This window comes from Gossypium hirsutum, chromosome A09, assembly GCF_007990345.1.
Source record: "Gossypium hirsutum isolate 1008001.06 chromosome A09, Gossypium_hirsutum_v2.1, whole genome shotgun sequence".
Lineage (NCBI taxonomy): Eukaryota > Viridiplantae > Streptophyta > Magnoliopsida > Malvales > Malvaceae > Gossypium > Gossypium hirsutum.
The window spans coordinates 62,361,268-62,372,544 of NC_053432.1; the positions used below are offsets into that span (position 1 = coordinate 62,361,268).

Consider the following 11,277-nt stretch of genomic DNA (forward strand, 5'->3'; position numbering starts at 1 on the left):
TGATATCTTCGATATGCTCTCCGTCGAACACAGAGACGCCAAATCTACTTCTTCGATTTGTTCCCTGACAATACAGAGATGGCAAATCATCTTAGATTTGCTTCAGCGTAAGCACGTGAAAACCAAATCAGCTATGTCTTCGATTTGCTCCTTATAAACACAAGGATACCAAACCATCTTGGATTTCCTTCAGTCTAATCATCTGAAGGTTAGATCTGCTATGTGTCTGCCCTCAGTCGAATATGGAGATGCCAAACTTTGATTTGTTCTCTAACAATACAGAGATGCCAAATCATCTTAGACTTGCTTCAGCGTAAGCACGTGAAAGCTAAATTAGCTATGATTTCGATTTGTTCCTTGTAAACACAAGGATGCCAAATCATCTTGGATCTGTTTCAGTCTAATCATCTGAAGGTTAGATTTGCTATGTGTCTGCCCTCTGTCGAATATGGAGACGCCAAACTTCGATCTGCTCTCTGACAATATAGAGATGCCAAATCATCTTAGACTTACTTCAGCGTAAGCACGTGAAAGCTAAATCAGCTATGATTTTGATTTGTTCCTTGTAAACACAAGGATGCCAAACCATCTTGGAGCTGCTTCAGTCTAGTCATCTGAAGGTTAGATCTGCTATGTGTCTGCCCTCCGTTGAATATGAAGATGCCAAACTTCGATCTGCTCTCTAACAATACAGAGATGCCAAATCATCTTAGATTTGCTTCATCGTAAGCACGTGAAAGCCAAATCAGCTATGTCTTCGATTTGTTCCTTGTAAGCACAAGGATGCCAAATCATCTTGGATCTTGCTTCAGTTAGATCTGCTATGCTGCAGCCTATTACCCTACTGCTTAGGGTATTAAGGCGCGTCGTTTTTGATAACCTGTAGAATGATTATGCCTGAGGATTAGGATGCCATGATCGAAGTGAGTCAAATGTTCCTAATTAAACATGTTATGATTCAAAATGTTGTGAACATGACCCTTATCCTAGACGTCACCATTCTTTCATTTGTCTTTTCTTTTCTCAAAGTATTATTCTTGCTCAGCCTGTAGGCCTGTACCCTTCCTCTAATGCTACGATCCACTGAGGATGTCTGTAAGATAATCTTTCCTTAGAATTGAATCGTTGGTTTTGTCCATTTTCCTTTTGGTCTGGAAGAAAGAAATTCCTCGAGTTCCTTCATCCCTTACTTATGTGAATTTCTCGAACAATTGTCCTGTTTTAGTTTCTTGTATTATCTAGAAATTCTAAAGTAATGCGCAAAACTTTGTTTGTGAACATATTTAGTTCATCTATCATTATTTTAATGTAACATACTTAAAGAAAAATGGAAGATAAATAAATCTCTAAGAATAATTGGATTTGAATGAATTATCGAAAAAGATACAAAGGAAATTAATCTGAAAGCCTATCTTTGAGAAGAGAGAAAAAAAATCTAAAGATAGCAAACAGGCCAAAAATTAGATGCCCTAGATATCACCGCTTGAGCGCTTATACATCAACTTCATGAAGGCATGTGTTTAGAATATTCAAAGTACTCTGTCGATGCCCCAATATGCAACATTCTTCGTTCTTTGTTGAGCAAGATTACCGAATGCTTCAAAATTTGAGTCACCCTTTCGAGTTTTCAACTCAAAACCCTTTTGGTCACAAGGTGCCCTTTGCGGGTTTTCACCTTGGCCTCTCCATTTTTCTCTTTTTCCTCTTTTTTTTTCGATTCTCGAAATCTCAAAGCGCCTTTTGCTAGTTTTCACCTTGGATTCTCTTCTCCTTTAGACAAAGTATTTTTTAACTGAGTCTGAGTTCACTGGGTTGGGTAAACTTTTCCCATCCATTTCCATTAATATCAATGCACTGCCAGAGAAAGCTTTCTTCACGACATACGGCCCCTCCTAATTCGGCATCCATTTCCCTCTAAAGTCCTTTTGAATAGGAAGGATCTTTTTCAGTACAAGGTCTCCCTCGTGGAACTCTCTTGGTTGAACTTTCTTGTCATAAGCTCGCATCATTCGCTTCTGATACATCTGACCATGTCGAATAGCTCTTAGCCTCTTTTCCTCAATCAAGTTCAACTGGTCATATTGAGATTGAACCCATTCAGCTTCATCTAACCTTATCTCCGTCAAAATTCGAAGAGAAGGTATTTCTACTTCAATAGGTAACACTGCTTCCATCCCATAAACTAACGAGAATGGGGTTGCCCCTGTAGAGGTTCTGACAGATGTTCGATAGGCCAGGAGTGCAAACGGTAACTTCTCATGCTAATCTCTATAGGTCTCAGTCATCTTCCCCACTATTTTCTTAATGTTCTTGTTGGCGGCCTCCACTGCCCCATTCATTTTTAGACGATAGGGAGAAGAATTGTGATGCTTGATCTTGAACTGGTCACAAACCTCTGCTATCGTTTTGTTGTTCAAGTTCAATGCATTGTCGGATATGATCTTCTCAGGTATTCCATACAGACAAATGATCTCATTCTTCAAGAATCGACTCACAGCTGACTTAGTAACATTCGCATAAGAAGCGGCCTCTACCTATTTTGTAAAATAGTCAATTACCACGAAGATAAACCGATGTCCATTTGAAGCTTTTGGTGATATTGGTCCAATGACATCCATGCCCCACATGGAGAAAGGCCATGGAGAAGTCATAACATGCAAAGGAGAAGGTGGTATATGAATTTTGTCCCCAAAAATCTGACACTTATGGCATTTCTTGGTATAGTTGATACAGTCCCCTTCTATAGTGGCCCAATAATAGCCAAACCTCATGATTTACCTTGCCATCGTGAACCCATTTGCATGCATCCCACATACACCTTCATGAACTTCTTCTAAAATTAGCTTAGCTTCCACAGCATCGACGCATCTTAAAAGTACTTGGTCTTTCCTTCTATTGTACAGGATATCCCCGTCCAAGACATAGTCACAAGCTAACCTTCTCAAAGTTCGTTTGTTATTTTCATTGCCTATTCAGGGTATTTACGATCTTTCACATATCATAATATATCCTGATACCAAGGTTTATCGTCATTTTCTTCCTTCTCAATGTTACAACAATGAGTTGGAGCCTCGTAGACACTCATTTGAATTGGTCTCATCTCTTCCTCTTTATTCACCTTAATCATTGAGGCCAAGGTTGCTAAAGCATCTACCATCTGATTTTCGTCTCGTGGGAGATAATTGAAGGTGATGTCATCGAACTCCTTAAGTAACCCCAAAACTATCTTTCGATAATTAATCAATTTAGGGTCCCTTGTCTCCCATTCACTTCTAAGCTGATAAATTACCAACGCAGAATCTCCATATACTTCTAGGGTTTTTATACCTCGCTCTATAGCTGCTTGAAGTCCCATGATGCATGCTTCATACTCAGCGATCTTATTCGTGCAATCAAAGTCCACACGTAAACGGGTAATGATTGTCATTCAGGGATACCAAGACTGCCCCAATTCCATTTTCGACTGCATTAGAAGCCCCATCAAAATTTAGCTTCCAAGGAGAATCTTCGGTCGTTGCTATACATATTAACTCCTCATTTGGAAAATTAAAGTTCAATGGCTCATAATCCTCTAGAGCCCTACTGGCCAAGAAGTCTACTACTGCACTTCCTTTTATAGCCTTCTGACTTATGTAGACTATATCAAACTCTGAAAGCAAAATTTTCCATCTCGCCATTCTCCCATTTAGAGCCGTTGACTCCATCATGTATTTCAATGGATCAAGCTTTGAGATGAGCCAAGTGCTATGGTATAGCATGTACTGTCTTAATCTTTGAGTTGTCCAAATCAGCGCACAGCACAACTTTTTAATTGGTGGATATCTCATTTCATAGTCAGTGAATTTCTTACTGAGATAATAAATTGCCTTCTCCTTTTTCTCTGATTCGTCATGCTGACCAAGCACACATCCCATAGAATTACTAAACACTGGCAAGTACAGTATTAACGGTTTATCTGAGATAGGTGGAGATAATACCGGGGCATTCAACAAATACTGCTTGACCTTTTCAAAAGCATTCTAGCACTCCTCATCCCAAGTACCTTGATTGTGCTTTCTAAGGAGGCGAAAGATAGGATCACATTTCTCAGTTAGTTGTGAAATGAACCGAGCGATGTAATTCAACCTTCCTAGGAATCCTTGAACTTCTTTTTGAGTTTGTGGTGGAGGCAATTCTCGTATTGCTCTGACTTTGTCTGAATCAACATCTATTCCCTTTTCACTGACTACGAAACCCAATAGCTTTCCCGATCTAGCTCCAAAGGTGCACTTTGCCGGATTGAGCCTCAACCGAAACTTTCTCAACCTCAAGAATAGTCTTTTCAAAACTTCAATATGCTCTTTCTCTGTTCGGGACTTAGCAATCATGTCATCAACATATACTTCAATGTCCCTATGCATCATGTCGTGAAACAAGTTCACCATGGCCCGCTGGTAGGTTGCCCCTGCGTTCTTCAATCCAAACGGCATTACTTTGTAGCAAAAAGTGCCCCAAAAGGTTATGAAGGTGGTTTTATCCATGTCCTCTGGATGCATCTTTATCTGATTGTACCCTGAGAAACCATCCATAAAGGAAAACAATGAATGTCCTGCCATGTTGTCTACCAAAGTGTCGATGTGCGGCAAAGGAAAGTTGTCTTTTGGGTTAGCTTTATTCAGATCTCTGTAATCAACACACATTCGTACCTTCCCATCCTTTTTAGGGACCGGCACAATATTAGCTACCCATTCGGAGTACTTGACCTCTTGTAAGAATCCTGCATCGAACTGCTTCTTAACCTCATCTTTTATTTTTAGAACAATGTTTGGCCGCATTCTCTGGAACTTCTGTTGGACTGGTTTGCAATCCTGTCTTATTGGAAGACAATGTACTACAATGCCAGTACTCAATCCGGGCATATCCTGATATGACCATGCGAAGATATCCTTGAACTCTCGAAGCAACTCAACCAGACCATGCCTTGTGTCCTCGGTAATGAGTGTTCCAATTTTCAACTCCTTCCCTTCCTCTAGGGCTACATTTTCTATTGCCTTTTTCTCATGCGGCATAATTCTTTTTTCCTCCTGTTTTACCATTCTTAATAGATCAGGAGACACATCACAATCTTGAACATCTTCAAAATCCCGAGATTCCTCTAAACACATGTCTTGCTCGCAAGAAAAATCAGGAGTTGTAGTATCAGTGCTCATATCATTGATATCTAGGGACCTGTGGGGGTATGAAAGAATATACAAAGAATGAATGAATCTAAGAATGATTGTTTATGTGCTATGAATGAAAGAATGAGAATTGTAAAAGTTTAACGAAATATTGATTGATAAAAAGAAACCATATTTGTCCAAATTGATAATAAAGTTATGTTTTATTAAAATAATAATAAATGATCATAAGCCTTTTTCACAAACGTAATCTTACTACTCCTAGGTCCTAGAGTAATAGACATGTTTCGAGAATTACTCTGAAAAATTCCTAAAGACTATAGGAAGGTCCTCCGCAGTCCAATTGTTCAGAGAGCTCCCCGGTTCGTAAGGGCGAATGCCCTCGAGGCTTCCTTACTCCAATCCCTTATTGTGTACAGCATTAATCTGATGACTTTCTTCTACCAGTAACCCTCCTGACTTAAAGGATTTGGATATAGATGGGAATGTCATCGGTTCCAACTCCACTTCTCCTCCATTCAAACGCGCATTTCTTCTCGCTTGGCGCTTCTCAATCTCTTGCCTCTGGTGCTTATGGTCTGGCTTGAAGCCCAAACCAAAGTGATCTTTCTTCTCAATCAGTTTTGGGATTTGAACCCCTCCTTGCAACTGTCTTCCTAGTCCTTTTCCTGGTAATGCTCCCTTCCCCATCATCATTTGCAGGGCCATCCTTGTGGCTCTAGACATTTTGGGTACCGGCACCTCACTTTCTTCCAAAATGAAGGTTGCATTGATGATTTCTAAAGAGCGGAAAGAACACTCAATAGCCTCTTCATTCGCCTTGACATAAGGGGCCTTGCTAGTGACTGTTGCTATAATGTCCTCCTCCGCATTGATGGTTATTAATCGTCCATCTGTCACTAACTTCAATTTTTGGTGCAATGAGGAGGGCACCGCTCCTGCCAAGTGTATCCATGGTCTCCCCAATAAACAATTATAGGAGGGCTTGATATCCATCACTAAGAAATCAACTTCATATGCATTTGGCCCAATTTCTAAAGGGATGTTAATTCGTCCCATCACTTTTCTTTTGGTTCCATCGAAGGCTCTTACCACATTGTGACATGTTTTCATATGCGAACTGTCAATGGGACCTCCGTGCTAAGCCTCACACGCCGTCACCAACTCTTCCACACACGGTGGTCGGAATTCAAAAAGCTTCGCTTTTCTCGGCGAATCTCGAAGGTACTTCTTCCTCCTCTTTTTTAACATATTATATGCAGGTTGTTTACAATAAAGTAAAAAAATAAAAAGTAGAAAGAGAACAATAGATCACCTTCGTTTCTTGTGAAATATATCTGATATGTTATTGCAAAATATTTGATGTACAATATCTTTGTGGTATTTTTCTCTCTGTATGTGTGTATCGTAAGTACTTTTTTTACAGATTTGAAGAAAGGCTTTATAGCCTTAGATTGTTATGGTTTAGGAAAGAAATCAAAGATTTCTTTCCATGTTTGCGTTGGTTTTCTGTCGTTGTTTCCTCTTTTGTTCGCAGGTAATCAATGAGAATCTCGCTCGATCACTGATGTCTGTGCGCTGATGGAGCCAACGCCGAATTCTGGCGTGACTTGCGCGTCGATGGTGGCGCGACGTCTGATCACGACGCGCTTGGTGGCGACGATTGGGCCATTGAATTTACGCGAGATGAAAGGTCGCGTCGCTTAGAGTGCCCGAAGCTTCTAGAATTTTATTGCGACGCTGAGTTCTCAGGAAACCCTAGAGTTTCCTTGCCTGTTCTTTTGCAGCTTTGGGCCTTTTGGGCCCCGTGTAAACCTGGGTCCAGATGTTGGGTTATTTTTGGGGTATAAATGGGTCCAGTAAACGTAAGTGGTTTGGATTTGGGCTTTAGCACTGTAAACGGACTGTTTATAAAATAACTGGACTTTATTATTTATTATTTATTATTTTAGTTTAAGGCCCGGGCTAATTTGGGCTATTACAATGTATACATAGCTCTACTTAGGCTTTAATCATCTTTAAATATGAATTAAAAATTTGTCATATCTTTTACTTTTAAATTATTTTATTATTAATCTAAGGTTTTCATATATTATTTATTTTAGATATATGCTATTTGTTTTATGCTGTTACATATATATATATTTTCCATTTTAAAACTTGATGTGTCCTTAAAATCATTTTATCATTCATTTAAAAATTTTCATATATTTTTATATATACATATTTATATTTTATCATCATATATTTAAATTATTTCTCTTTTTTATATGTATATGGTTATCTTTAAATAGATATTTCTTTAAAAAAAATGTTTTGTACATTATTTGACTCAAATTTCCTCTTTTCTAATGACTATTTTTAATAATAAGTTATATATATACTTAGTCTTTTTTTTGTATATATAAATTATTTCAAATTTTGCATGTGTTATTCACTTATGATTTTTTTCTTATATATATATAGCTTTTATATCGATTCGCCTCATAGTAGTTCTTAATTTCTACATTGTTTTGTATTTTGGTTGTTTTTTTTTATGTTATTCCATAGATTGTTATTGCATATCATTTATTCGTTTTTATATTATTATGTCAATTATTCTCCATACATACTTGAACATTGAGTTGTAATTTTTAGATTAATTATAGTTAATTGTTTTGTTAGTTGATTAAATAAGTTATATTATCTTCATTCATCCATTATCGTATTTTATGCATACATGTACTATCCCATGCTCTTTTCGGTTTACGAAATATTGTTTTATAAGGCCCAACCCTTTAAAATTAATTATTCCATCTTATTTCAATTAAAATTAATACGTTTTAAGTTAGTTCTACAATTATTTATTTGAAGATTCACTAAAACAAAGGCAATATTCGATGTTTGGGAATTTGGGGAATAGTGTCCTATCGTGCTGGGTTTCGATTTCCCGTTTATTCAAAATAATCAATATTCCTTTAGGATTTTACTCGTGTCCTTCCAAATGCTAAAACAAGACAATATTTGATGTTTGGAAATTCGGGGAATAGTGCCCTATCGTGCTGGGTTTCGATTTCCTGTTTGTTCAAAATAATTGAATATTCCTTTGGAATTTCACTCCTGTTTTCTAAAACGAGGCAATGTTTAATGTTTGGAAATTCGAGGAATCGTGCCCTACCGTGTTGGGTTTCGGTTTTTCGTTGGACTAAATAATTGGGCATCCTTTTGTAATTTGCAACATATGAACTTTTGGAAGTCGAAATTTATCGTGTTTTCGAGGGTATAAAGGATCGTGTCCTATCGTGTTGGATGTGATGCTGTGTTCCTCTGAAACAAGAGAATTTTGACGACCAACTTGACCCATTCAAATGTTTTCAAAGGAACAATATTTCAAAAACATAGCTTTAAAACTTACGCATAAGGACAGTATTTAATCAATTTGGTACCAATTTTGGGCGTAGTGAGGGTGCTAATCCTTCCTCATACGTAACCGACTCCCAAACCCGTTTTCTCAAATTTACGCAGGCCAAAATTGGTTTAAATGGAGTAAAATATTTTATTAAGGTGATCCAATCACACCAAAATAATAGATTGGTGGCGACTCCACATTTTTGGTTTTAAAACGTCGATCCCCGTTTTTTATTAAATTTTAAAAATGGTTTCGATAACCTTTAGGTACCATAATGTATAAATTTTTTTTTCAAATAAATGTATCACATTAGACTAAAAAATAATACAAGTATTGCATTAGAAATAGGGTCAAACCTTCTTAATTTTGCTTGAAGTACTCGTATTAAATAAGTATCCAAAATATATTCAAATATAGATGTGAAAGTATGATCCTCCAAGTATAACATAAAACTTAGAAATTGTACAACATGTTGGATACGATTGGACGTTCACTCTCAAATCCGGATGAACATAGCCATGGATGACCCCAGAATGATAAAATTACTTCTAAGTCCCTTAAAAATTTATAAAATTATAAATTAGTATAATGATAGAATTGTCTCCCAAAAAAATTATAATTCAATTCTTACCCTTCACACCTAAAGTTAAGACATATGTTATGCGTAGTAAAAATTGCATTTTAACAAGTTTTCTATTATAGAAAACTTTCATCTTACAAGTCACCTTTAAAACTGCAAATTTCATTCCAATTCAATCACAAAAACTTACACATTATTTTGAGTTAATTGACATTATAAACAATATTCTTCACATTTGATCAAATAAAATCAATACACTACTAATTTATCTTAAAATTCTTTCCAAAACACTCGTAAAAAAAATTACATATGATGTTATTTAAATCTAGATCTCCCGTTTTAACGACAGCAACATAAATTATTTGAGCAAAGCCCAAAATTCAAAAGATAGTACATGTTTATTTGATATCCAAGAGATGATAACCATAACCAACACATATTAATTATAATTTATCTTAGTTAACATGGTTTAAGTGATCAAAGATTACTCATTTGAGCAATAGTGAGGTTATTTGAAGCCATCCATAGGTTACCTACAGCAATTACCTCTCCATTTCCTTTCTTTCTAACTTGAACCACCACATGTATAAGTTTCCCTTTGTCTGCCATAACCCTTGATTCTATCTCTACATGTTCCTACACATTATTGTATATAAGAAGAGTATAAGGATTTAGAACACATTTTTATGTGAAAAAAAAACACAGCCATGATTAAACAATAAATTCTCAAGTTGAATTTTAACTGTTGAATAATATGAAGCGTTGAAATCAGCTACAGTGGAGACACAATTGGCATATGAAAAAGTAGTAATGGCTCCGACGAGGTCGAGTAATGATGCCAACGCTCCAACGTGCCAATTTCCATCAACATCCTACAAAATAATCAAAAGAGCCCATCAAAGACGGTTGCATACAATACAAGAAATCTGACCTTTGATGACCTTTTTTTCTGTAAATAATTACGGAAACACCTCGTAAACGTCACGAAAAGTCATATTATCCATGACGGTTTCAAAGAAAAGGTAAAGTTAAAAAAAGTCAAAGAAATTCCCGAATCAGAGTTTGGATTGAAATTTTCATAGTGAGACAACATTTGGGACGATGAAACCAAATTGCATAAATCCCCTTTCAGCATGGATGACCTGCAATCCTTGGAGGACTCGGATTTCTATTCAATGGCCTATTTTACCTTGAAGAACACCATGAAGCCATGCAAGGGATTTCTTCAAGGGATCACCTTCCATATTCTACAATTTTTTTTTCTTTTGCTCCCTTCGCAATGCTATGAATATATAAGATTGACATTTTTGCAAATCAAATGCAGTTTTCAGCTCTAATTACAACCAACTGATTGCGTATCATTCTATCTTTTTTTTTAATATAAAAAGGTCTTGAGAGGTCAATAATCAACATTTATAATATCCACGACGAAAGCAAGCAAGTGCTTACGCATGAATAGCAGGTGATTCCAAAAAATCTGCCGCTAAAATATGCCTTAAATCCAAATCCAGATTACAAGAAATAATTTAATGAATAAAATTTACCATTTTAGGAAGGGGCCATGCCCCCAAGTCTCCGGTACGCTCCACCAACTTGATTATCAAGAAATAAAGTAGTGAATAAATCCTTCAACTAAATAACAGTTGAATTTATTTTGAATGGTTTTCCCGCGAGTACTATAAAATATATAACAAGGTTTTCAAACAAATATGAAAATTTGCAGTTTTAGACTAATTCAAAGATACGCAAACATCACCTATAAAACAAATATATATATATAGCTTTCTTATGAAAAAGGAAATAATGAATTCCAATAAAAATGGATAAATTAGAAATAATTTATTATAAAAGTGATTCGGCTCCATACTTCCATATATATTCGGCGATTCCTTTATCATATAAATGGATATCTTCAATGAATCACCATCTTCCATATTCTGCGATTCCTTTATCATATAAATGGATATCTTCAATGAATCACCATCTTCCATATTCTACGATTCCTTTATTTTTCTTTTGCTTCCTTCCTAATGCTCTGTCTCTGTCTCTCTATATGATTGAATTTAAATATGCCTTAAATTCAAATCCTCATTACAAGAAATGAATCAATCCTTGAACTGAATAACAGTTGAATTTATTTTGAATAGTTT

The 11,277-nt window shown here is 36.2% G+C and overlaps 1 protein-coding gene across 3 annotated transcripts; it reads right to left on the bottom strand.

The window, feature by feature from the left end:
* Positions 1-8,911: 8,911 nt before the first annotated feature.
* Positions 8,912-10,968, bottom strand: LOC107890281 (uncharacterized). Of its 3 annotated transcripts, XM_041076352.1 has the most exons (4): positions 10,317-10,571; positions 9,871-9,999; positions 9,674-9,763; positions 8,915-9,103 (listed from the first exon to the last, which is right to left on the bottom strand). In XM_041076352.1, the coding sequence occupies exons 1-4, from the start codon at positions 10,329-10,331 to the stop codon at positions 9,044-9,046; spliced, it is 294 nt and encodes a 97-aa protein (XP_040932286.1). In that variant the 5' UTR covers positions 10,332-10,571; the 3' UTR covers positions 8,915-9,043. The 3 variants fall into 3 exon arrangements, 2 of the variants coding, with proteins under 2 accessions (XP_040932286.1, XP_016670248.1); XR_001681904.2 differs by lacking the exon at positions 10,317-10,571 and adding an exon at positions 10,672-10,968 and having other exon boundaries at positions 8,912-9,763; XM_016814759.2 differs by lacking the exon at positions 8,915-9,103 and having other exon boundaries at positions 9,291-9,763; positions 10,317-10,565.
* Positions 10,969-11,277: the final 309 nt, after the last annotated feature.

What these genes read in the sequence shown, in the direction of transcription:
- LOC107890281 (XM_016814759.2), bottom strand. An exon ending in ACGCTTCATATTATTCAACA is followed by an intron (nt 9,764 to 9,870) that starts GTTAAAATTCAA and finishes AATAATGTGTAG; the next exon opens with GAACATGTAGAGATAGAATC.